Source organism: Gorilla gorilla, chromosome X (assembly GCF_029281585.2).
Source record: "Gorilla gorilla gorilla isolate KB3781 chromosome X, NHGRI_mGorGor1-v2.1_pri, whole genome shotgun sequence".
In the NCBI taxonomy this organism is placed as follows: Eukaryota; Metazoa; Chordata; class Mammalia; order Primates; family Hominidae; genus Gorilla; species Gorilla gorilla.
The window spans coordinates 164632338-164657202 of record NC_073247.2 but is presented as its reverse complement, the minus strand read 5'-3'; the positions used below and the strand labels follow the sequence as shown (position 1 = coordinate 164657202).

The 24865-nt window shown below is 46.3% G+C and overlaps 1 protein-coding gene across 10 annotated transcripts in view; it reads right to left on the bottom strand.

The window, feature by feature from the left end:
- Nucleotides 1–1831: 1831 nt before the first annotated feature.
- Nucleotides 1832–24865, bottom strand: part of ZNF185 (zinc finger protein 185 with LIM domain) — a 75554-nt gene continuing 52520 nt past the window's right edge. For all 10 annotated transcript variants that reach the window (XM_063703277.1, XM_055375619.2, XM_055375617.2 and 7 more), the window contains 7 exons: nucleotides 15431–15628; nucleotides 11384–11494; nucleotides 9806–9886; nucleotides 8091–8162; nucleotides 5847–5949; nucleotides 4785–4883; nucleotides 1832–4052 (listed from right to left, as the gene is read on the bottom strand). In XM_063703277.1, the coding sequence (XP_063559347.1) occupies nucleotides 4785–4883; nucleotides 5847–5949; nucleotides 8091–8162; nucleotides 9806–9886; nucleotides 11384–11494; nucleotides 15431–15628 (664 nt within the window). In that variant the 3' untranslated portion in view covers nucleotides 1832–4052. The remainder of the gene's footprint in view (nucleotides 4053–4784; nucleotides 4884–5846; nucleotides 5950–8090; nucleotides 8163–9805; nucleotides 9887–11383; nucleotides 11495–15430; nucleotides 15629–24865) is intronic.

Genomic DNA, 24865 nt, shown 5'->3' with positions numbered 1-24865 from the left:
AAGGTGGGAAGATTCATTGAGCCCAGGAGTTCTAGACCAGCCTGGGCAACATGGCCAAACCCCACCTCTACAAAAAAATTCAAAGGAAAAAATTAGCCAGGCATGGTGGCACATGCCTGTAGTCCCAGCTACTCAGGAGGTTTAAGTGGCAGGATTGCCTGTGCCCAGGAGGTCAAGGCTACAGTGAGCCATGACTGTGCCACTGCACACCAGCCTGGGAACAGGGTGAGACCCTGTCTCAAAAAAAAAAAAAAAAAAAAAAAAAGAAAGAAGGATCTCCAATCAATAACCTAACTTTACAACTTAAAGGAACTAGAAAAAGAAGAGCAAAGTAAATCCAAAGCAAGTAGAAGGGAAGAAATGACAAAGATTAAAGGCGACATTAATGAAACAGAGAGTAGAAAATAATAGAAAAAAATCAATAAAATGATTTTTTTTAAAAGTCAATGATGTGGTTCTTTACAAACAAAATCAATAGACCTTAAGTAAGACTAACTAAGCAAAGCACACTATGGCAAGGGCAGTTACAGGCAGAAGCCCTCGTGCAGATAGGCCTCATTGGCTGGGCCCTAGGTGATGAACAAACTCAGCAGCAGAGATCAGAGAGCAGAAGGCATCTGCAGGTAGAAGGCACTGTGCAAGGAGCCAGGAGCAGAAGGCATTAGGAGGCAGAGGACAGCGGGAAGAAGGCATTCAGAAGCAGGTTTGGGACCTTCACAGGCAGAGGATACTGTACAGAGAAGTTTCACAAGAGGAATACATTCTGGGGAGGAAAATCCACAGGCCGAACACAATCCTAAGCAAGGAGCAGTCCCCAGAGGACATAGAGATGCATGGGTAGGGGACCGTCACAGATACAAACCTGGGATAGAAAGGAGGAGTCATGGTAATGGAGGAGGCCCAACAATAGGATCGACTTGCTGTTTCAGAATGACCCTCCCCTATTTTTCCTTTAGGTCTTTGTGTCACACTGTCACCAATTAAGAGTCCTACAAATACCTAGTTAGGAGCTACTGTTGCAGTCCTTGTCTTTTGAATTAGTAAAAGCTCTTCCTTCCTTCCCATTGTAACAAGATGAAGGCCAAAGTTGGGGTAAGAAAATAGCTAGAGGGACACTAGTCCAATGGCCCTGAGGCCCCTACTCAGTGGCAGAAGGAGTTCTCGGAGTATTATGTCTATCTTTGGACTTCCTGATCACCCTTTCCTGTCCCTGGGTTGAATCAAGACTTGGATCGCATGCAGATTACATTGGTACACATCTAGAGGAATGAGTTGGAGTATGTGTTGGGGTCACCTTTGAGGAGGGCCTTTGAGAGATGTGTATTCAGAATTACTGTCAAGGAAGAGTTAGAGGGACCAGGGGTGTTTAAATGTGAGAAGAGTTGACCAAGACAGAATCTGAGAAGCATTTTCATCTATTTTAAGAGCTGGCATCTAGCAGAGGGATTAAAGACCACCAGTGGGTGACATACAGAAATGGACTTTAACTCAACTGAAGAATGCATCTTCTAAAACCACAGACAGCAGGGGCTTGTAAGGAACTGAGCTCCTGGTCACTGGAAATGGGCACTAATGACTAGGTGGCTGTCTGTCTGCAGTGGTAATCATGAGGAGGATGGACCGCCCCCCCGCTCCGCCGCCACAATACAATATTCTTCATTAAGATTTGATGTGTCTAGACTTCCACAGTTCCTGTGCATGCCCAGTGTCTAGAGCTTGCTATTAAGTACTCGTTTACTTTTGTACAGAGAATGGCTTCAGGCAATAGGAATAAAGAAATCACACAGCTGAATACACCAAGTTATTACACTTCAAAAGAAAACTTTAACACTGACACATGTAATATCTTACCATTTATTATAATTGTGCACATTAATGTGGATTAAGTATGATTGGAAACACTAAGCAATTGAAAAGAAGCAAAAAGGTAATGCATCCCTCTTCCTCAGATCTGCAAAATTCTGTGCCTTTTTAGACATGAGAGAGGCTGTTTTGGATCTAAGTCAATAATGGCTCTTGCAAGATTTCTTTCAATGTCTTGCATGTTGGTTCTAAAACTCCCTTAAAGGCAGACTATACCTTGAACGGGGGAAGCCAGCCTATCTTGGGCCTGTTTACCTTGCCTTTCATCCACTGGGCCTGCACTGAGACTCAGGGATAGCACCTCTCACCAACGGGGTGACTTTTACTTCCTTCACTCATTCATTGAGTACCTGTGTGTTAGTGTCCACCATGTGCCAAGTCTGATGTTGGGGACTACAGCTGAGGAAGAGCAGTTGGTATTTAGTGTGGGTACATGCCCTCCAGAGGAAATCCAATACAAATAAATGGAATGTTCCTCTCTGATCATTTGGCAGGAAGAACAAGTCCACAAGCCAATGTGCATAGGGCTCAGAAACTGGAGAAAGACGTAGACATTTTATAATTAAATCAAGAGCAGAGGCCATCATTTTGAATCAGAAATACCCTAAGGTTGTTCTTCCTTTCAAGGAACTTACAGAGTGATGCTGGGCCCACAGATGGCAGAGTCCAGCTGAACCTGAGCAGAGGGGTCGGCTGACTGCATGGACAGGCTTACATCTGCCTAGCCATCCAACGAGTTTCCATGTCCCAAGTACCTGGGGCCCCAGCAGTTGTCACTAGCTTAAGGCAGAGTCTAGACAGGAAAATGGGTCACTGAAAGCTCTCTGCTCAGATCAGCTAGCCCCCTGGAGCTTTTCCCGGATTCACAAGCTCCTCTTTGGTAATGTCTGTGAGTCAAATCTGTTCTCAGCTGAAAGCATCTCAGTTTGGAGGCATTTTCATGGGCGGAGAGGAGGGAAAGGGGCAGCTTGGCCCTTGAAGTACTTCATGGGGGGGGCGGGGGGGGGGATAATTCAGGGATCCAGGATGCCCAGAGGAAGAGTGTGATTTCACACCTTCTGCTCTTTGCAAGCCTATGCCTTTGGGAGGCCTGAAGGGAGGGTGTTAACCTGGCAGGAACTGTGTACCCTCTGCACAGTGCTTGGCACACACTGAGCACAAAATCAATGCTTGCTTTTGTGGGTGCTGCTCTGGGAAGAGCATGGGCTCTGTAGAGTTCTGTGCAATGCAATAGCCACCTCTCTGAGTTCCAATATCCTCATGTCTAAGATGGGATGAGAATATCACCTTCACAGGATTATTATGGGGATTAATGCCATTACTTTGTGACAGTGCCTGCTATGTGGTAGAGCCTCAAGAAATGTTAGCTGCTTTTCCACCTCCTTAATCCTGCTGGGATCTATATACCCTAAAACCCACTTGGGAAGATTTATGTGTAAAGTTCAGGGAGCAGAATTGAGGGCAAATTAATCAGCTATCAAGATTCCAACAGACACAGATATCACTTTGATCAGTAGCATCCTAAAATCACATCCTACTGAACTTAAACCTAATTGTGTAAATTTTCCAACACATGCCAACATACCTGTAAGGGAACACTCAAATATAGTGAAAGGTGAGTGGAAGACCAAATGAAAAACTGCTATATAACTCAATCAAAAGCAACTAACTACTTTTACAAGTGTATGGAAATTTAAAAAAAAATAGATATGGCAAATAGACAAGCTAAACACTAGCCTATGCCAATCCCTAGCATTTGATGTCTGCAATTTACCCACCAGGGATCATCAACAGTCTTCAACTTGGCCCATTATAAGCCTCAAGGGAGTCAGGACACACTGAACCCTACACTTCTGCCCACTTAAACTCATTAGAAAGCCAATCTGTCTTAGGGAAGCCAAGATGGAATTCCTGTTTGATCCTTTTTGGTTGAGCCTGAAATGACATCATGGACATAAAGCGCTTTCTAAGCTATAAGAAGCTACACACACAAGCAATTATCATAGCATCATTAAGATACGATATTGGATGTATGCAACTTCAACTTGAGAAGGGCAAAAGCATGAAGAAATCAAACAGGGAGGGAGGAGGTGAGGGAAGGGGAGACAGCAACTTGGGGCAAAACTGGGGACAGCCAAATTTGTCCACGAGTCATCAGCTTCTGATCAGCCTGGCAGTGGGGGGGGGCGCTAAAAGAAAACAGAAGTAGCCATGAGACTGGAAACACATCAGCTAGAGGCCCTCAGGGTGGGTGACTGCTCCAGTCATCAGGAGTTACCACCTAGCTCAAGGTGTGTCTTCTGGAGAGAAGACCATCAGCATGGAGCTAGTGGAAAGCCTGGTTGCTACTGCCTTCAAGGGATATATTCTGCTCTGTGCTCAGACACCGTGATAAATTCCACTGGCTATGAGCATGCAAACACACATCTTCAGGCAGTTCTCATAATGTGGCCCAGAGGCTTGTTTCACTGAGCACCATGGGTATGCAGTCCTGATCTGAAGCTATGCGAGTGACAGTGAACAGAGAGCCCTGGACAAGAATCCAAAGACCTGGGGTGAGGTCCTGATTCTACCTGGGTTTCTCCAGGTCCCCTCCCTTTCTATATCTTTATTTCCTTGTTGCAAAATGGGGCTAACAACAGCGGCCCAGCGAGTATCCCAGGGTAGCTAGAGGGCTCGGCTCAGGTGCTGGACGGAAGGTGTGATTTGGAAGTGTCCTCATAGAGGGCCTTTGTCCATGCCACCTAACATCTCGAAGTATCACAAGGCATAGGGACATGAGGACACAAGGCCCCCTGAACATAAGGAAGAGCCAAGAAAGATAGCTGTGTCTGGGGCTGAGACTCCAGGAGAGACCAGGGTGCATCTCTACTCCTTAATGAGTCTCTTGGCCACTTGTCCTTTGCAGTGCCAGCACCCACCTAGAAGAGCTTCTCATAGCATTTCCCACAGTGAATGGTGTCACGGTGAATGAAGATCTGATCCAGGAGATCGCCCATCGGTTTACTGCAAATCCCACACTGAAAAGAAAAGCAAGCTGGAGGTCAACACACAAAGCAAAGCAAGAGGAATGAGTGGAGTGGGAAGGGGATGCCTGAACAAGGTGGGCGAGCAGATGCTGTGAGCCCGTGGCACATCCTGGACCTCAGGACTTGCAAACATCACAAAATAATACAAAAAACATCACAAAATAATACCAAAAAAAGCCTTTTTTTTTTTTTCAGTAGGGAGTAGTAAGCACAGCTAGCAGCTCAGCTACTTTGAAGGGCCAGTGGGCAAGCAAAGGGGAACCTGTTTGGCATGATTTGACCAGAAATGTGTTTCCCTGTGGTCAGCCGGTTCTCAGGAGAAGCTGCTAAGTGGGGCCTGTTCTGCACTGCAGCACTTACTTAACCAGGAGCAAGCAAAGTTCAGGCCCTGTGGGGAGGACAGAAGCCTACCTAACATTCTGTCAAGGCAAAGGAGAGGGTTGTTTTTCTCAGTGCACCCAGAGATGACACCCTAAATGGATTGGAACCAACAACCTGGGGTTACAAAGTGCCACACACTGTGGAGAATGGGGACCCCAATGTCACTTAGAATAAAATCCAAACTCTGTGCCCGCCAAGGCCTACATGATCTAGCCTACCCTGTCACTCCTGCCATTCTCCCACGCAAGCTAGAACACTCTAGTGCTTCTGCCCCAGGGCCTTTGCACTTGCTGGCCCTCTGCCAGGAATAGTCTTTCCTGAAAAGACCTCTTTTGTCTCCCCTACAGTACTAAGCATGCAGAACCACCAACGCTCATCTACTCTCTTAGACTTGGAAGCTCATTCAGCTCCCAGTTGTGCAAAGCCTCTGCGACTATGTGCAATTGTATAAGGAGATCAAGCCTTCTCCACAGTCTCCGAACCCGTAAGACTCCCGCACTCTACAAAACGTTCTTAGCAGCACGTGATCAGGAGTTACCGCCTAGCTCAAGGTGTCTTCCACCTCTTTTTTACCTTAAAGCAATATTCATGGCAGCAGATACCAAGATGTTCTAGGGTAATCTTTGGACACTCTCGGATCTCACGGTTGCAGTAAGTACAGATCCCTCCAGTTGTCCTGTGAGATGAAGAACAATAACCTGGTGGTCAGGCTGGTGTACAGACCTCTGATGTGACACAGCCAGACCTTCCAGTTTGGTGCAGCCAGGCCCAGGTTTGCTGTCAGGATCCTCAGGCTGCCATTGTTTTCTGTGGTGTGCAGCACAGCCCTGGGCCAGATCAGTTCTCAGCCTGCTGTAGACCTCTGCATTATTTCCAAAAACTAGTCATGCATCTTTTTCCAGCTCACAATGACATGTCTCCTGTAGGAGTCCTGATGATACTTATTCCAGACAGTTTGCCTCCCCCTGACCTTCTGCTTAGATTATCCGCTGGGGCCTGCTACCCTCTAGAGCAGGAAGACCAATGCCTTCTCCTACAGGAGACATGTCATTGTGTGCCCTGCCTGGCCCCGTCTTGATGGCCCTTCTCCTCACGCCTGGGCCAACTGAGCCCTGCCCCTGCCTATACTCCTGGACCCACCCTTCATGCTCTGTCTGTAGAGCCTACTCAGATCCGACACTGAAGTTCTAGATACTGACCCCTGGGTTGAGCATCTTTCCAGTTCCAGGATGCCTGTTTCTGAGAGTCACCTCTGCTTTTCTTCCTCAGACTGGACTTCCTGAAAGTAACTGCTTGATCTGATCCTACAAGCCAAAATTCAGGGTACTTTCTTCCAGAGATTTGGGTCTGCTTCTGACAGGAGCCCAAGGGGCGGGGGGACATTAACAATCTAGATCCACGTTAGCTCTGTCGGAGGACCCAGAAGTGCCACGGGCAGCTTCGGTGTGGCCCACCATCCTGCTGCTGGCCCAGGGTTCACTCTGGACAGCAGTGCTGCTTGAAATCCTTGCCCTCAGCGCAGCCCTGCTCCTCCTGCTTCTTTCACCACCAGCAGCACCAGCTCACAGCTGTTCTTTGTGTGTGTGCATGTGTGTCTGTGCATATGCATGTGTGCAAGTGACTGAGATTGTCCCTAGAGAGTCCCCTTCCTTCCTCCAAGCCTAGCAATGGATCGGTAATGACTGATTCTGGATTTAGTAGTTGTGCAATGGAAAGGGGGGTCCCTAGAGTATCTGGTTTGTCACTCCACTAGAATTGGAAGCCTCATTCCATTTGCTCCTATGTAGGTGGTTAACTCTCAGGTTTCTGACCAACCTGCCCTTCTCTGCTAAGACTTCATCTGCTGATGTGCCTCACCAAGTAATCTGTAGTTACTCAGAACCACCTGCTTCTTCAGCTATAGTGGAGGAGATTCCCTGGCCCCATATGCTTGTCTGCTCCTATATGTTTCCCTCTGGGGCCCGGTAGGATTCTCTTTATCTTAACCCTCTTACTTCCTTCCTTTTCCTCCCCAATGTAGCTTTGGTCTCTGAATGTCATCCACATGAATTTAGATCTGCCCATCAGTGAGAAGCCAGATGGCAGAGTAGAAACATCCCTAACCTGGGAGTAGTCAGGGCCCTGGGGTTTAGTCCTGGGTCTGCCATATTTGCTTACTGTGGACTGAAGGCTATTTATTCTATTTTCTTCACAGAAGCCTGAGTGAACTCAATCTCTGAGACTCTCTTCTCCCCATTCCAAGAATTTGAACATAAGATTTCTTTGTCATTAAGACTGTCTAGTGACTGTGCCATCATCTAGTGACAGCTTTCAAAACTGCTGAACGAGGTGTTCTCTGCCCCTGCTTTCAATTTGGTGGCTCCACAGCACTGGGCATTCTTGGCTTTGTGTGTCTTTCTGGCTTCTTGATGCCAGCAGCCCATTTTTCTTCCTTCTCTGCCCACTCCTCTCTTTTGTAGTCATTTTATTTTTACTTCTGGTTAGATTTGCAAGTTAATGAAGTGATTGATTAGGTTCTAATCTGAAGGGCCCCTCCTGCTGACACGAGTCCTCTGGGCTGTCAGACGCCACCACTTCCCTTCTCAGTCACCGTTGGTATCTACCCTCTAGTCTTAGCTCAATTCAAAGGCTTTAGTTGTCACAAGTGTGATATCCCAACGAGGGAAGCACCACCCTACGGTAGTGTCCTTCACCTTTCTGCAAATGGATTGGAGGCTGCAAAGCAGAAGACAAAAGCAAACAGACTCAGCAGGAACTCTCCCTTCCCTGATTCTCCTCTGTAGAAGTGCAAGCTCCGTGCTAAGAAAGTCAACATACCTCTCAGAGTATGGAGTGCTGCCACATGGAGGCTTCTTCTCCATGGCGAATGAGTCCTCAATGCTGCTGACGCTGCAGGGAGTTTGATAGGGGAGAGGACGGCAGAGATGAGAGCCAAATCACTATCATAGTTAATTTTCTAATTAACCTTTGGCCACAAGCTGAGACATAACTACGATGCCAGTCGTCATCCATGACTTGGTGCCACAGGGCCCTTCTATGGGGGGGCAAAGGAGACCTTTCACAATGAGGGAGATGATCGGGGCTGGGTGGCTAGGATTCCTGAGGTTGTATATGCCAAGGGAACCCCACTGACCAGTGGGAAAAGAGCAGAGCTTTCCTCCCCACCTATGATATAATGTGACAGTCACCAGGAGCCCACTCAGCAGAAATCAGATACTGGGAATGAAAAGAAAGAAGGGATCATTCTTGTATAATACCTGTGCTTGAGTTATGGGGTAGAATTAGGGGGTGCAGACGGGTTTGGAGTTTCTTTTTGGGGAGACAAAGGTGTTCCAGAATTGGATAATGATGTTTGCATAACTCTGTGAAAGTACCAAAACCTCGGGACTGTACACTTTAAAGGGTGAATTATAACTCAATAAGCTGTTGAGAAAAACCACCCTAAGGGCCTACAGATGGTGAAAGCAAAGCTCAGAGAGGTTGAACATCTTGTCCGAAGTGATCCTAACAGGGGAGCCTGAGCTGGGGCTTGAACTTGACCCCCACAGTCATGCTCATCATTCCACAGCACCAATAAAAGCCAGTCCAGAAGCCCCAGAGGCCCAATCCTGAAATAAGGCCAGGATGCTCCTCTCTGTTACTAAAATCATCCAGTGAGATGACATGTCATAAGAAACATTCTAAGGGACCTCACCTCAGTGTGGTAGGTGGCAATACACCGAGGTGACATGGAAGTACCCCTCCACATGGCATCACAAAGCAAGAAAATGAAGAGATGATCAATGAAAAGGGGAGGCCGAGGCGGGTGGATTGCTTGAGGTCAGGAATTCGAGACCAGCCTGGTCAACATGGTGAAACTTCATCTCTACTAAAATACAAAAACTAGCTGGGCATGGTGGTGGGCGCCTGTAATCCCAGCTACTAGGGAGGCTAAGGCAGGAGAATTGCCTGAACCCAGGAGGCAGAGGTTGCGGTGAGCTGAGATGGCGCCACTGCACTCCAGCCTGGGCAACAGAGTAAGACTCCATCTCAAAAAAAATAAATAAATTAAAATTAATTAATTAATTAATTAAAATTAAAAAGCAAAGCCACACATGTATCAGGAACTGCAGTCACATGTGTGTTCAAATGAGGCAGCCTGGCATGACAGAAAAGAACATGAGGGCAGAAGAGAAGAGCTCTGTGATCTGAAAAGAAATAGGATGAGCTAGTTGGTCCCTAGGGCTCTGCCAGCTCTGTCAAGAGGGGTGCTCTCAGCATTTTACAAAATAAAATAACAAAGACAAGCAGAACAGAATGGCAGTGAAAATGGTGTGCAGGATGAATTCACCGGAAGGGAGAACCCAAAGGTGCCCAGTTCAGTAGAAAATGCATCAATCCCATCAGAGGGCAACTACATCACTCATCCACTCGACAATTACCCCGAAGCTACTCTGAGCCAAGCCCTGGACAAGGAACTGGAAATGCAGGGATGAGAATATGGGAGCCGGCAGGAGAAGGCCGACATGGAAGGGTTTGGGACCCGCTCTTACTTGCTATAGCGTGCAGATACTGGCTTCCCAGAAGACACTTCACTAGCATTCACGTACTCCTTCACGAAGAGAATCCCTTTGCTGTAGAAGGAGCACAGAAGAAATCAGAGGTACACCAGAAGATTCCAGGGAACCAGGCCTGGCCCACAGGAGTGGTTCAGGGCTGGGGAGACCCAGCCTGGTTTGAAGGAAGTGAAAGAGCTCATGGGAAGACCCAGGATAAAGGCACTGGCACTGCTGTGGACTCAGACTACAATCCCAGGCCATGAGCGTCTCTTGTTGTGTTTGGACTGAGGGCCCCAGAAAGGGGCTTCCTCCAACCAGTGACAATGTGCTGTCCTCCTCCATGCAGACCTCGGTGACCCCATCTTCTCCCCAGGCTTCTATACTTCTACACTTCAGTCCTGTGGGCTTTCCACCCCTACTTTAGGGCTGCGTCGTCTCTCCCCTCTACCCACAACCAAGATATCCTCCAAGCCTTAATCCTACACTGTCAGTCTTTACCACTCAGCACTTCCCAGAAGGTACTCAGTTACTGTGCAATTTCCACCTCACATCTAACCTCTCCATTCTCACTCCTAGAGTCCAGAGGCCTAGAGGATGCCTCATCCTGGACTGGCCTCTGCAGGACTGGAAACAAGGTCTGCATCATGCTGGGCTAAGGATGGCCCCAAATTTTCCCCCATTTCCATGCTGCACACTCCAGCCTGCTGACCTGATGTCTGCAGAGGCCCCCTTGGATATGCCCCCCTCCCGCCCCCAACACACACACCTCACTGAGCAGCCTTCCTGCAGTGACATCCCTTCCTGCACCCTGACAGGTGGCCAGGAATGCAGGTGAAGCAGCGGGCATGTGACAGAGACAGACAAACCTCATGTTGAAATGTGATTCCCAGTGTTGGAGGTGGGTCTTGGAGGGAGGTGATGGGATCATGGGGGGATCCCTCACGAACAGCTAGCACCATCCCCTTAGTGAAAAGTGAGTTCTCATTCAGTTAGTTCACACAAGATCTGGTTGTTTCAAAGTCCGGGCCCTCCCCTTCCTCACTCTTGTTCCTGCTCATGCCATGTGATGGTCCTGCTCCCACTTCGGCTTCCACCATGATTATAAGCTTCCTGAGGCCTTTGCCAGAAGCCAAGCAGCTGTTGGTGCCATGCTTGTGCAGCCTGCCAAACTGTGAGCCAATTAAACCTCTTTCCTTTATAAATGTCCCAGCCTCAGGTATTCCTTTACAGCAACACAGGAATGCCCTCACACGCCCGGCCTTCACGGACTGGAGCTGGCTTCCCAGGCATGGACCCATGCATGGCAGAGCCACATCCACTAGCGAACTAGGAAGTACCACTGCAGCCTCTTACAGAGATAGGAAAAAGGAGGTGTGGGAATGTCTAGGCCCGGTAGATGGGAGTTTATATTAGGGGACTAACACTGTCCTGTGTGGCCCCTTGGCTAATGGCCTGCTAGAAACTGGGGAAGGCACTAAATGGGAAGCAACATGGAACAAAAGCCAAGTCCTTTACCGCCAAGGAGGAAGTGGCGGAGGAACATCTCCCGGGTTGCTAGATAGCCCTTCTTACGTGGTAGAGCTGGAGTCCAATTCACTTGCGGGGGCTGGAATATAAATGTGAGGCTGCTCAGAAGTGGCAGTGACAGTAACAGTGACCATGCAGCTCGAGGGGCTCCTCACCCTGAAAGAAATAAAGGGAGGGGTGGGCACGTCAACCTGGGAGCTGACACCTTCCAGGGTCAAACAGGCTTTTCTGAGCCTAACCCTTGAGCACTGCTCTTGAAGGTTCCTCCAAGACCAACAAATGGAACTTCACACTTTACAGATAAGCAAACCCAGGCTAGGTGAGTTGAGACATGTCCCAGGTCACATCGTGAGTCGGTAGCAAGACCCCAATCTTCCAGTGTCCACTCAGTACTCCTGACTGCAGCCAAGGGCCTTGGCCTCTGTGATTCACTCAGTTAGAGTGGAATCATGGGGCTCCCGGGGATGTGACAGTCAGGAGGGTGCAGAAGGTGAAGACACAGCCCAGCTCACCTCCTCACTGGATGGGACGGTCCCTTACTAGGATCAGCTCCTTCTGCCACCCTGCAGGGAACTCTCTAGAGAACACAAGGCCAAGGGGCAGAGGACCAAATGAAATTAGGCATCATTGAGGAGGAAAGTCAGATGTACCTCATTCCCAGCAGAGGCGGGAAACTGACCGGGTGTCGAAGTTTTTCTGAACCTCCACACTTCAGCTGCCAGATATGGCCCTTGGCCTGGAATCCAACCTCCTCGGCAGCCCAAAAGGGCTTTTCTCTGGCCAAACCCATATTGGCTCTCACTCTGCCTGCCCCCAGGCTATGAGCCTCATTACCAAAGCTGCCGTAGCTGTCAACTGCAGTTCAGGGCACGATGTTGGGCAGCACCACTGACCACTTGTTTGCACCTTCCAACTTAAGTCTGCTCACCCTCCAATGGCCTGAGGCCAGCACTATGGGTGCACACTGCCCTGGGCTGATTCTGGCTTTTCTCCAACATGCTGTGGCTCAGATCATACTCCAGATATGGCTGCCTCCATCTGGCCCAGGCTACTGGGTATTGTCCCCTTGCCAGAGAATCCAATGCCTAAGATTACAACTAGTTGAAGAGTGGGGAAAGGGAAGAACAATCATGGTCTAGCATCTGCCTAGCTCTCTCGCCTCATAGTCTCAAACTGTATCACGTGCCACTCAAGCCATACAGACCAACCTGCAGTTCCCCTGGACTTCCAGGCTCTCATATGCCTTTGCAGACAATATCACCTCCTCCTCTGGGAAGCCCTTCCTGAGGGCCTGCCCTCCTACCTCACCTCAGTGTACCCAATCATCCTGTACCTGTTCCTGCTTCACCCTATGACAAAGAAATATACCATAGAGACTGGAGAAGGTGGACTGGATGGGAGAGGAGGCCCCACAAAAATCTGAAAAGATACATGGGGGATAAAATGCAGAGCCAACGAGTGAGAAAAGGATTGATTCTACGAGAAAGGAAGGAAGACCTCCTATTGACTGAACGACTACCAGGTGTCTGGTATCCTGTGATCCATGTCAGCAGAATACTGAAGGGGACGGCGCAACTGAAGAGGCAAGGTAAAACAGAAATTCCCTGGAGCTACTTGGGAAGCTGAGGCAGGAAGATCACTTGAGGCCAGGAATTCAAAAACAACCTGGGTAACACAGTGAAACACCGCCTCTTAAAAAAAAGAAAAAATCCCCTGGACATCCCCCCAGGACTGCAATGTGAGCAACAGGAGCCCTCCCAATAGCCTCCTCTCCCTCACCTACAAGACCCTACAGGGCCCAGCTCCTGCCCCCTGCTCACCTCACCCCGTACCCTCCAAGCGCAGGGCTCATTGTTCAGGCCCTCCTCCCTATCTTCTTTGTCCACAATGCCTCTCCCCAGGTTCTTTGGAAGGCAGGCTCCTCCAGATGTTTCAGGTCTCAGCTGAACTGTCTCCTCCTCGATAGAAAAGCTTTCCCCAACCATCCTTGCTCTAACCCCTCTCCATCAGAGCACCTGGTTTCTTTCCTTCCTGGGCTTATCACAAATGGAGGGGCAGTATGGACGCCACAGCGACGAACAGTACAGGCTCTGAACTCTGTCTGGATTCTAATCTTGGTTAGGCCACTTCCTGGCTGCAAAACTGCCAGCAAATTACTTAACCTCCATCTGCCTCAGTTTCTCCATAATAAAAGCACCTCCTTCCTTGAGTAGGTGTGAGAATTAAATGAGTGAGTCCACATAAGGCATGGAGAACAGTGCCTGCACATTCTCAGCACACACCAGGTGCTAATGGTTATTACGATCATGCTTATTCCTTAGTGGACTATGTGCTCTTTGAGGGCGGCTGGATGGGGCCTTAGCCATTGTGTTCACTGTGTACATGGCTGCTCACAGGAGGCTCTTAGTATGCAGCATCTCTAGCCGGCGGCCCATGGCTCCTGGTTATTCCCAAACTCATGGCCACTTTGGGAAAAAAAATCTCTGGGGAACAAAGGGAGCTCTCAAAAGACACGTGCACCTTCTTTCACCATCATCAACTGCAGCTCCAGGCAGTGATAAAGCAAGGACCTCTGGCCTCACACAGAAAAGGACCAGAGGGAAACTGAGGCTGGCTGCTGGCATGCATCCCATGTGTTAGGTTTGAGAGACCAGAGCCAGGCTGAGGAATGCAAGAGGTCAGCAAAAATTTTCTTTGCTGAGTTCCTTGGCAAGATAAAGCTAGCACAGCCCTCTCCTCACCCTGTTCCTGAAGCCACCCTATCAAAGCAATGGATCATTCTAGGAGAGTGAAGGCAGAGCCAGAATACTTCATTGGCAGGGACAAGATGAGGAAAGACTGGAAGCTGGTCAAGGGAATGACCTGGAACTGAGAGACAGAGAGAGCACAGAGATCACAGCAAGGCAATGGGTCAAAATCAGTTAAGTGGACAGGACGATCGCCACGAAATACCAGAAATAAGGACATCTTGAAAATGCAGCCAGTCCTGCCTCGAACTGGAAGCCTCTACCACAAGTCCTGCCAGTGCAAGAGCCAATAGGTGGGTTCCCAGTGACCAAAGCTGGATGTGAGAGCCAGAAAATTCTGTCATAGAGAGGGAGATGAAGTTCACCTGGCAGGAATGGGTAAAATGTCATCAAATCATGGCATTCTCTCCTGCCCTCTAGGCCCTGCCCATGTTGCAATGGCTGTGAAGCACTTCCTGAGACCACACTGTTTCCAGTTCAACAACTCCAGCTTTCCATGGATTTTTGGAAATGACAATCGACAGAATGTTTCAGGATGATATAAAATCTGATACTAGATTGCCTGTAAAAACATTTTCAAAACTCAGTTATTTTCAAATGTGAAAAAATATGCTACAAGTCACCTAGGATTTCAAAATTGGGAAAGTTCTTACAGCTACCACAAACATCATAATTTGGTGTGGATCCACACTGATCTACAAAGGCCAGAAGCCAGGAAACTACCACTTTGGGAGACCTGAGCTGCTCACAGAAAAGCACAAGCATCTGGTGTTGTCTGTTCCCTAGTACCTGGCTGTTCCTTGGTTCTTGGTCTCTCTCAGAAAATTCAGAGCCCCTGTTTCCTCAGGCTACTGCTGCCAACCTCTTGCAATCAATGAGCAACCCTGAGTCAGCACTGTGGAGCTACATTACTGCCCAAATCCATGGCCATCCCAGTGCTGATGGCAGTGGAAGAGCTCATCCAACTGGTACAGTTGTTATTTCTGGCAGTGAATCCCATCCACACCATGGCACACCTTGCTCAGAGAGTTTCCATCTCCATTAACAGAAAAAGCAACCTATATCCCTCCCCCGACCCAGGTTTCCAGGTTCTAACTGGCTGCCAGACAACCTGGTTCTCTGTGCCAGACTCAGTCTAACAGATTTGATGCTATGGCTCCAAGCTGAAACCCATGAATATCTACCCCTGAGGTGCTGGTTTCTCTCCTTCCCTCTGGCTCCTAACCACACTCACCTGCAGAGGATAAACAGGCATGCCTAGTGTGTGGGGGTTTGTCCTGGGTTGCTGCTCTGGACAAAAACACTGGCTCTAGCAGGTAAGGTCCCAGTGCAATTTGGCTCTTACCTGCTGGTGCAGCTCTCTCGTCTGACGAATTGCTCAGATCCGCTGGGGCTGTTCTGCTGTTCTGGGGTGCTGGGATCTGCAGGTTGCTGAGTGGGTACAGCTGGGTCTCCTTGGCCACCTCTTGGGGCTCCAGGCCTGTCCTGCCAGGCCTCTCCAACCTTGGTGGCCACATCCTTCCCCTCAAAATCAGCCAACACGCTGAGGAAGAATAAGACCCTTATGAAGTGAGTGCCCTGAGACTAGACTTTGTTCTCCCATGGCAGGTAGGCTGGCTGTCATGTCTCGTGGACTTGGAGGGACTCATCTCCCCAAGGGTGGGGCAGACAGGAAGGAGGCACAACCCCCACCCCAAGGAGCAGTCAGTCTCCTCCTCAGTAGGACCCCAGCAGTGCTGCTCCTTTCTGACAAGGGCAAAGTCACCTGACGACTTCAATGAGGTGTTAAAAGACATAGTCTTCTGGCTGGAAACACACTGGTATTCTTGTCCCCATCCTCCCACTGCCATCTCTCCTTTCTCCAGTTCTTTCCCGCCTCCGGCCTCTCTGGGAAGACCTAAGCCATTCAGCCTTCTTCCCTGACCATGGTGCTCAAGACCTGTGCGCTGGCCAGGCTCATCAAGAACCCGGCAGTCTAGGGAGGAGCTTCTCCCCCAAGCTACCCTGGAGGGCTCGGTAGGGGCAAGGGTAGGGGAGTGGGCACGTGTTGGTCACCAGATTCCCAAATCCGCTGTTGACCCCACAAAGGGGGGAAGGGCCAGGAGAATCCAAAATTTCTTAGGCGGGGCCATTATGAGAAACCTAGACCCATTTGTGATCCTCGAGCGCCCTCTGGCGGCAGGAACCGGGACTGCTGCAGAAAAAGCCTCTCCATGGTCGATCTCGCCCAAAACAACCATTTTCTTTGTTGATCGTCTCATTTCCCGGCGGGCACCGCGGGCAGAGTCTGCGGCTGCAGGAAATGGCGGCACGCGCAGGCGTACTCACGCCGGCCGCACCCCGGCCTGTGCACGCACGATCTCAGCGCGCGTGCGTGCACCCGCCCACTTATCGTTGTGACCGCGTAGTTTTCACATGTGGAACCCTCTTGTCTTCTTTATTGGAAGTAGTCATAGCTATTCCTGGAAAGCAATAGCATTTTCATCCCCCCCCCCCTTTTTTTTTTTTTTTTGAGACGGGAGTTTCGGTCTGTCGCCCAGGCTGGAGTGCAGTGGTGTGATCTCGACTCACTGCAACCTCCGCCTCCCGGGTTCCAGAGATTCTGGGACTACAGGCACCCGCTGCCATGCGCGGCTAATTCTTTGTATTTTAGTAGAGACGGGGCTTCACCTTGTTGGCCAGGCTGGTTGTGAACTCCTGAACTCAGGCAATCCGCCCGCCTCGGCCTCTCAAAGTGCTGGGATTACAGGCGTGAGCCACCGTGCCTGGCCATCCCCTTTTTTACAGATGAAAAAGTTGACATAAAGGTCCAATTTGCAACTAATAGTAGTCAAAATGGAACTTCCTTGTTCCTGCTGCAGCTCAACCTGATCAGGTGACTCCTGCTACATACACTTTTAGCGTCTCTAAACAGTTCCTCCCACCTAACCCCAGCTGCTTCTCTTCCCCTTCCAGCAGCCAAACTCCTTAGAAAGAGCTGTCTACACTCACTCGTCACCTTTTCCTTCCTTTCTTACCATCAACATTCCATGGAACCTATTAATTGCTTCTGGAAAACTGAGTTCCTTCGGGCTTACACATTACGCCTGGGAGGCAGCAAATTCTTACAGAAATGGTGACATCTTACGAAAGATAACTTACAGTGGAACATTCCAAATGAACAACAACACACTGAAGTGCATTTAAAAAAAAAAATTCTTTTGTGTTGTGGCTTGGCTCCCAGGGCAATGGTGCAGAGAGCCAGATCACCAGGGCCACTCAGGGAAAGGGAGCCCAGAAGCCTGGCATGCCAGCAAAAGGGTAAATATCTCTTCCCAGTCAGATTTCAGGCTTCTCTCTCTCTGTGCAAACTGATTGTAAAATCACTGTTTATCTCCTCTGTAAAATTTTAATTAATGCAAAAAGGAATTCTGAGGCTGGCCAGTCTTAAGCTGTAGTCAATCTGGTATATTTTGTGCTATAAAGTCGTTTTTCTGTGTCGAGGGGTACCTTAGGATAAAACATGGGCTTGGGCCCCCATAAGCTTGCTGCTCAAGATGGCCCAGCAAGCTGGTCAGTGACAAACTTTGCTGCAGGTCCCTGAAACAAACAAAAAACTGGACAAGGTCGCCATCCTGTTTTAAGTCCTTGGGAGCTTGACCTTGTAACCATGTGGCAGTACTTTCTCCTTGTCTCTACCTTCCAGGGAACAGGAATTTTAGGGTTCATATCATAGTTAGTTCTAAAAATTATCTTGAGTAGTTAAAAGCCTTTGCAAGCTCAAAATTAACTACTCTAGACTCTTTCTGGGCTCAGTAGTTAAGGTTTTGCCCTTTCACAGTGGCAGTCTGGGTTCGATTCCTGGCTTAGGAAATAAGTCCTTTCTGGTTTAATATCTGCATGACCTTGTCTATACCCTTCTCCTCCATGGACTGTCTTAAATTTTCCTTTGAGCACCTGGGAGTTCGAGACCAGCCTGGCCAACATGATGAAACCCCCTCTCTACTAACATACAAAAAAAAAAAAAATAGCCAGACATGGTGGCACACGCCTGTAGTCCCAGCTGCTCCAGAGGCTGGGGCAGGAGAACTGCTTGAACTGGGGAGACAGAGGTTGCAGTGAGCCGAGATCATGCCACTGTCAGCCTAGGCGACAGAGCAAGACTCCGTCTCAAAAAAAAAAAAAAAAATTAACCTTGTAAAAAATTATGTGTATGAAAATACTAAATTTAAAAGGGTATTATTCGGTTTTTCCATAAATTGAACACGGACATAAAAGCACAACAGGTTTTCTTAGAGCACTAATCTGCTCTTTAACAAAAATTGTAAAGGGTTATAAAAGGTTTATAAAATTCTTACCTTATGTTCAAACTGATTAAGATTGAATACATTTGTCTATAAGGTTTTATTTAAGAATTGGGTTTGACATCGATAATGCACTAATGCAACAGTGACATTTGGCTTATTTGGTATAAAAATCATGGGACGCATTGTCAAAATAAAAATACTGTTTTGTTTTGTTTTGAGACTGAGTTTTGCCCTCGTTGCCCAGGCTGGAGTGCAATGGCATGATCTCTGCTCACTGCAACCTCCACCTCCTGGGTTCAGGCGACTCTCCAGTCTTAGCCTCCCGAGTAGCTGGGATTACAGGTGCATGCCACCATGCCTGGCTAATTTTTGTATTTTTAGTGGAGACAGGGTTTCACCATGTTGGCCAGGCTGCTCTTGAACTCCTGACCTCAGGTGATCCGCCCGCCTCAGCCTCCGAAAGTGCTGGGATTACAGGCGTAAGCCACCGCGCTTGGCCAATAAAAATAATGTTTAATCTTCAGGGTATATTTTTAGTGAATGATATTAATATATATTCCAAAATTATATGGGGTTTCTAAAATTCTAATATGTATATCAAGTGCAGATTATAAAAATTCAGTCATACAGGATTAATGAAAAGATCACTTAGTGAAGTGAGTAGACTCTTTGTCTAGCTCATTCTTTATTTTATTTAATTTAGGCGGTTTGTTTTATGGGGACCTCAGGTAAACAGCATACTCCAAACTCTGGGTATTATCCTACTGATAGTCATAATAGTCTCCCCAGTGCACTGTATTCTCTCAAAGGTTTTAAATGTTTGCATGCAGCCATCTCTGAAATGTCAAATGGTCTCTCTTCAACTGGAATAACAAAACTCATTGAAATGTATGATTATGAGGACATCATAACCTATGAATGACATGCTGAGACTGGAAAACCTAAAATGATGGTAACTAGGTAACTAAAAGTGGTGCTAAGGCCCTAAGTTTTGGTCACACTCTCACCTAAGTGAGAACCTGGCCAATAAGGGGAAATTTTTTTTTTTTTTTTTTTTTTTTTTTAGGTGCAGTCTTGCTCTGTCACCAGGCTGGAGTGCAGTGGCGTGATCTTGGCTCACTGCAACCTCTGACTGCCAGGTTCAAGTGATTATCTTGCCTCAGCCTCCCGAGTAGCTGGGATTACAGGCGCGTGCCACCACGCCCGGCTGATTTTTGTATTTTTAGTAGAGACGGGGTTTCACCATGTTGGCCATGATGGTCTCGATCTCCTGACCTCGTGATCCGCCTGCCTCAGCCTCCCTAAGTGCTGGGATTACAGGCATGAGCCACCAAGCCCCGCCAGGGGGAATTTTTTAAACAAAATTCTGGCAAGCCATTGTTGTGTACTGAGCTCATGCACTAGGACCCAACAGACCAAACCAAACAAAATGGAGTCGCTCATGCTAAATGCAACATAATCAAACTAAGACTTTAAGGAAACAAATACTTCTTAAAACAGACCAGGTTTTGTTTTTGTCCTGTAAACAGAACATTCTAGCATAAAGAGGTACCTTCTACTCAGTCCTTATTCTCTCCTTACAAAACCCACTGTCCTCCTGTTTCCCAGTGGGTTTCAAGACCATGTAAGTACATTTACAATGGTAATAGTGATATCAATAACTAAGGTTTTTGTCAATCTCTCAAAGTTGAGAAAATGACCAAAAAGGGGGAATTGTTAAAGCAAATTATATACGGCCTGAGAAGGATTCCATAGTCCTATATTTGAGTCTTTGTCAATAAACTGTAACCTAGAGGCAGACAAAATTGAAAACCTAACTTAGGAGTGTGTACCTGTAACAATAGCTAAGTCTTGGCCAATCCCAGCGGCCATACTTCAACCATTCATACACTGGTGAGTGTTCAAACTGTGTTCAAATAAGGCATACCCCCAACCTGTAACCAATCCACCTGTTCTGTACCTCACTTCCAATTTCTGAATGTCATTCCCCCCCCCCCCAACTTTTTTTTTAATCTATAAATCTTCCACCATGTAGCTGCGCTGGAGTCTCTGTGAATCCGCTGTGATTCTGGGGGCTGCCCGATTCACAAATAGTTCATTGCTCAATGAAACTCCTTTAAATTTAATCCGGCTGAGGTTTTTCTTTTATCACCATGTACCTGCGTCCTGCACCTCACCTCTTACATGTCTCATAGGTGTTACATTTAACATGCCCCCAAACATTTCTTCTACCTCGCTGGTTGAGAGCCTGAGTCAATGAGGTGATAACAGTTTTTTGAAATGAACAACACAGGGGGAGATGCAGAATTAGTACATTAGTTAATTTGTTTTATTTGGTTGTTTTTGGTGAGAAGCTGTGTTGATAAAGATGGTTTGGGACATGCTGAGTTTTGGAAGGTGGCAGAAGGCCATAAGGCTACCTCATGAAACTACATATAGGTGAGCCTGCTGCTCCTACCAGTTGTTTCCCCTTGTTTCTCAAGAGTCTTAAGCCAGAAACCCAGAATGGATTATTGCCTGGAGGATGATCAAGTGTTCACAGCTGTCTGCTTTTTACCCTGTCCTTTGCCTTGACAGAATGTTAGGCAGGCTTCTGTCCTCCCCACAGGGCCTGCACTTTGCTTGCTCCTGGTTAAGTAAGTGCTGCAATGCGGAACATGCCCCACTTAGCAGCTTCTCCTGAGAACCGGCTGACCACAGAGAAACACATTTCTGGTCAAGTCATGCCAAACAGGTTCCCCTTTGCTTGCCCACTGGCCCTTCAAAGTAGCTGAGCTGCTAGCTGTGCTTACTACTCCCTACTGAAAAAAAAAAGGCTTTTTTTGTATTATTTTGTGATGTTTTTTGTATTATTTTGTGATGTTTGCAAGTCCTGAGGTTGCAGCATCGTCCCTATTGCAATAGTCTTTTTAAATAAAGTATTGGTCGGGCACGGTGGCTCACACCTGTAATCCCAGCACTTTGAGAGGCCAAGGCGGGTGAATCACTTGGGGTCAGGAGTTCAAGACCAGCCTGGCCAGCATGGCGAAACCCCATCTCTATTAAAAATTCAAAAATTAGCTGGGCATGGTGGCGCATGCCTGTAATTCCAGCTACTCAGAAGGCTGAGGCGGAAGAATTGCTTAAACCCGGGAGGTGGTGGTTGCAGTGAGCTGAGATGGCACCTACACTCCAGCCTGGGTGACAGAGGAAGGCTCTGTCTCAAAAATAATAAAATAAAATAAAATAAAAGTCTCTCTTTATCTAAATCCATATTTGTTTTTTGTTTTTGAGACAGGGTCTCACTCTGTCACCCAAGCTGGAGTGCAGTGGTGCAATAATAGTTCACTGCAGCCTCAACTCCTGGGCTCAAGCAATCCTCCACTACTCCAGCCTCCCAGGTAGCTGGGACTATAGGCACATACCACCATGCCTGGCTAATTTTTAAAATTTTTATAGATATAGGAGTCTCGCTATGTTACCCAGGCTGGTCTCGAACTCTTGGGCTCAAGTGATCTTCCTCCCTCAGCTTCTCAAGTGCTGGGATTACAGGTGTGGGCCATTGCACCCTGCCCGGAGACGGTATTTGCTTTTATTGGACACTTTTTATGGTTCTGTGATTCAGTTACTTTGATTCTGTTAAATGAGCTCTTCCCAGTTCTTTTCTGTTTGAGCAAGAATCTTCGCAGACAGAACTCTTCCTAGCTCTTTTTGAGTGGGGATTTAACCCCTGACTCTGTTGAGCAGGACTCTTCCTGGTCCTTTTCAATTTTAGCCAGAATCGTCCTGGATAGAAGTTTTCTTGGTTCCTTTTGAGTGGAGATTTACTCCAAATTCCTGGCTCTTTTGTGAGGCCACATTGTTTCCCTTGACACCTTGTCTAGAGATTGCACAAGGAAAGCCCTTCAGCTCCTCAAGGAGGACTGAAGAGAAACTTTGGCTCCCAGATGACGACTGTGTGCAGAACTTCCTAATGAGACTGTCCAGCCTGGCTCCTTTCTCTATTTGATCTGCCTCTTCCCACAGGTAACTCTCAATCTACTGGGTGCCCTTCCTCCTCCTCCTCCCTTGCTGACTACATGCCCTGCCCCTATGGCACTCATTCTGTCCAGTATTTCCAAAACTGGCAAAAAAAAAAAAAAAAAAAGGTAATCACGAAGGGTAATTTGGAACTTCAGTGACCTTATTAGGGAACCTGGGGTCTCCCCAAACCTGCTCATCTAAGATTCTCCCTTCTCATCTTCCTACCGCATCCCTCTTCCCTTCTTTTCACCACCTTGGACCTTCCCTTCAGCTCCCTGAATCTTTTCATCTGTCCCCTTCAATGCCTCTACCTCCTACATACCCCATCTACTCTTCACCAGGCTTTCCCCTTCCCACTCAGGCCTCTCAACTGCCTATAGCCAGTAGAGCTTCAGGCCCCTGCACCCATTGAGGGCTCGCCATTAGATCTCTATTTGTGTCTGTCTGTATGTTTAGTATACATGTATGTTGTATATGTGTAATAGTTCAGTACCTCCAGATGGCATTACCAAATTAATTTACAAAATCCCTTATCCTCTATTCTAATTGACTTAGAGATAAATAAGTACTTATATAAATTAAATAATTATAAAGCTCTCATAAATTAAGGAAACAACTTCTAATACTTTCAGTGTAAACAACAAAAAAGTATTCTTATAAAAACTAACCCAAATGCTTTTAAAATTCAAGTTCACAGAATTTATGTAAACTTTTGGCAAACAAAACTAGTTTAATATTGTTAGTTTAATAGACACCTATGTGTCTTTGAGTTATCAGCATTACATATAATACAACAGAATGCAAGCATATATTTTTACTCTACTTGGGTATATTCCTCCTAAACTTAAACAGGTTTACATGTTGAATAAGCTAGTATTATATCTACTACATGTTTAAGATTATAAAAATTTAAATTTGCTTTTAACCAAACTGAGTCATTATTCTGGCAAACTTTATTTCAACAGTAATTATGTTTTATAATATGTAAGCTTAAAGGCAGTTTCTAAAATCTTTTTGGTAACTTAAAACCTTAGACTTATGCTGAATTAACTAAATTCATTAAATATCATTTATAAAGAAGATAAAATACTTAGTCACTAGACCTAATTTTAAGTTTATATACTTTTTGCTTCTTTTTTTATGGTACAGTGTGACTATACATGGATCTGTTAAATGTGTTCATTTGTCCACATTGCAAAATGGTACTATAAAAAGTATATAGCTATAAAAAGTTATGAGATGTATATTCATAAGCTTTACTAGTCTGCTACAAAATGCTGGTATATGATATTTCAAAATTACCTACCTCCTGTTTTCTATGTAAAAGAGAAGTTATTAATGGTTAAAATTATAATAAGTAAATAAGTGTGTGTATATATATATATATATAAACTACTAAAAGTAATAATGGCAAAAATGGCAAAGGGAAACAACTTTGTATGCAAATATGCTTTTCCTAAGGAAAAAGAGAATAGCTTTGTCCCAAATTAAAATGACAAATAATTTAAAAATGTGTGAGACAAAATGTAAACAAATATCTTTAAAATTAGAAAATGTTCACAGAAAAGGAATTTTATTTGTCATGGTTGAAACTTTTATTCAGTGTATTTATAAGATTTTCAAAAAAGAACTAATATCAAATATTAAAATTGTATAAAATTAAAATGTTGGTTTCTCTGTTAAAATAACAAAATTTTCTTAGGCTAGGTGCAGTGGCTCATGCCTGTAATCCCAGCACTTTGGGAGGCTGAGGTGGGCAGTTCACCTGAGGTCAGGAGTTCGAGACCAGCCTGGCCAACATGGTGATCGTGCGACTGCACTCCAGCCTGGGCAACAGAGCAAGACTCCGTCTCAAAAAAAAAAAAAAAATTCTTGATCATTGGTCTGTCCCTAATAAAAAGTTATAAATGGTCTGTTTTTCTTCTGAGTAATCTGCCTAAGAGGCAAAGATTTTATGTCTTATCAAAATACTGTAATGCCCTATCTGTATGTTCAGTTTATTATGTCCTTAGTTTTTTTTAAAGTCTTTTCAATTTTAAAGGAACTGAAGATTCTTTACAATCATGTTACCTCATATGTTTACTTGAAAATTTTTACAACTCTGATTCACTAGCTAACCAAGTAGTATTTCTCGCTAACCCATAATGCTATTCAATCAAATGTTCGAGAACTCCTGACAACTCTTAACATTTGCCTTCCCACAATCAAAACTTAAATATATTTTATACCTAAAACTGGCTTTGGGATTTGCCAGGGACCTTCTGGAAAATCTCAAAGGATTAGTTCTTTCACCTTGTAACAAGAAAGGTGCAAAAACTAATTAGTCTTATTTAATATTGTATAAATTGCATTGGAAACATTGTCAAATCAAAAAAAAATGCAGAACCTTCCCTAAATTAGTCTATAATGGGTAAAATGTCCTTAATATAAATATTTTAGAAATTTCATAGAATTCCTAGCGGGGTTTCAGTGTCCTCAGTGCACATGAGATA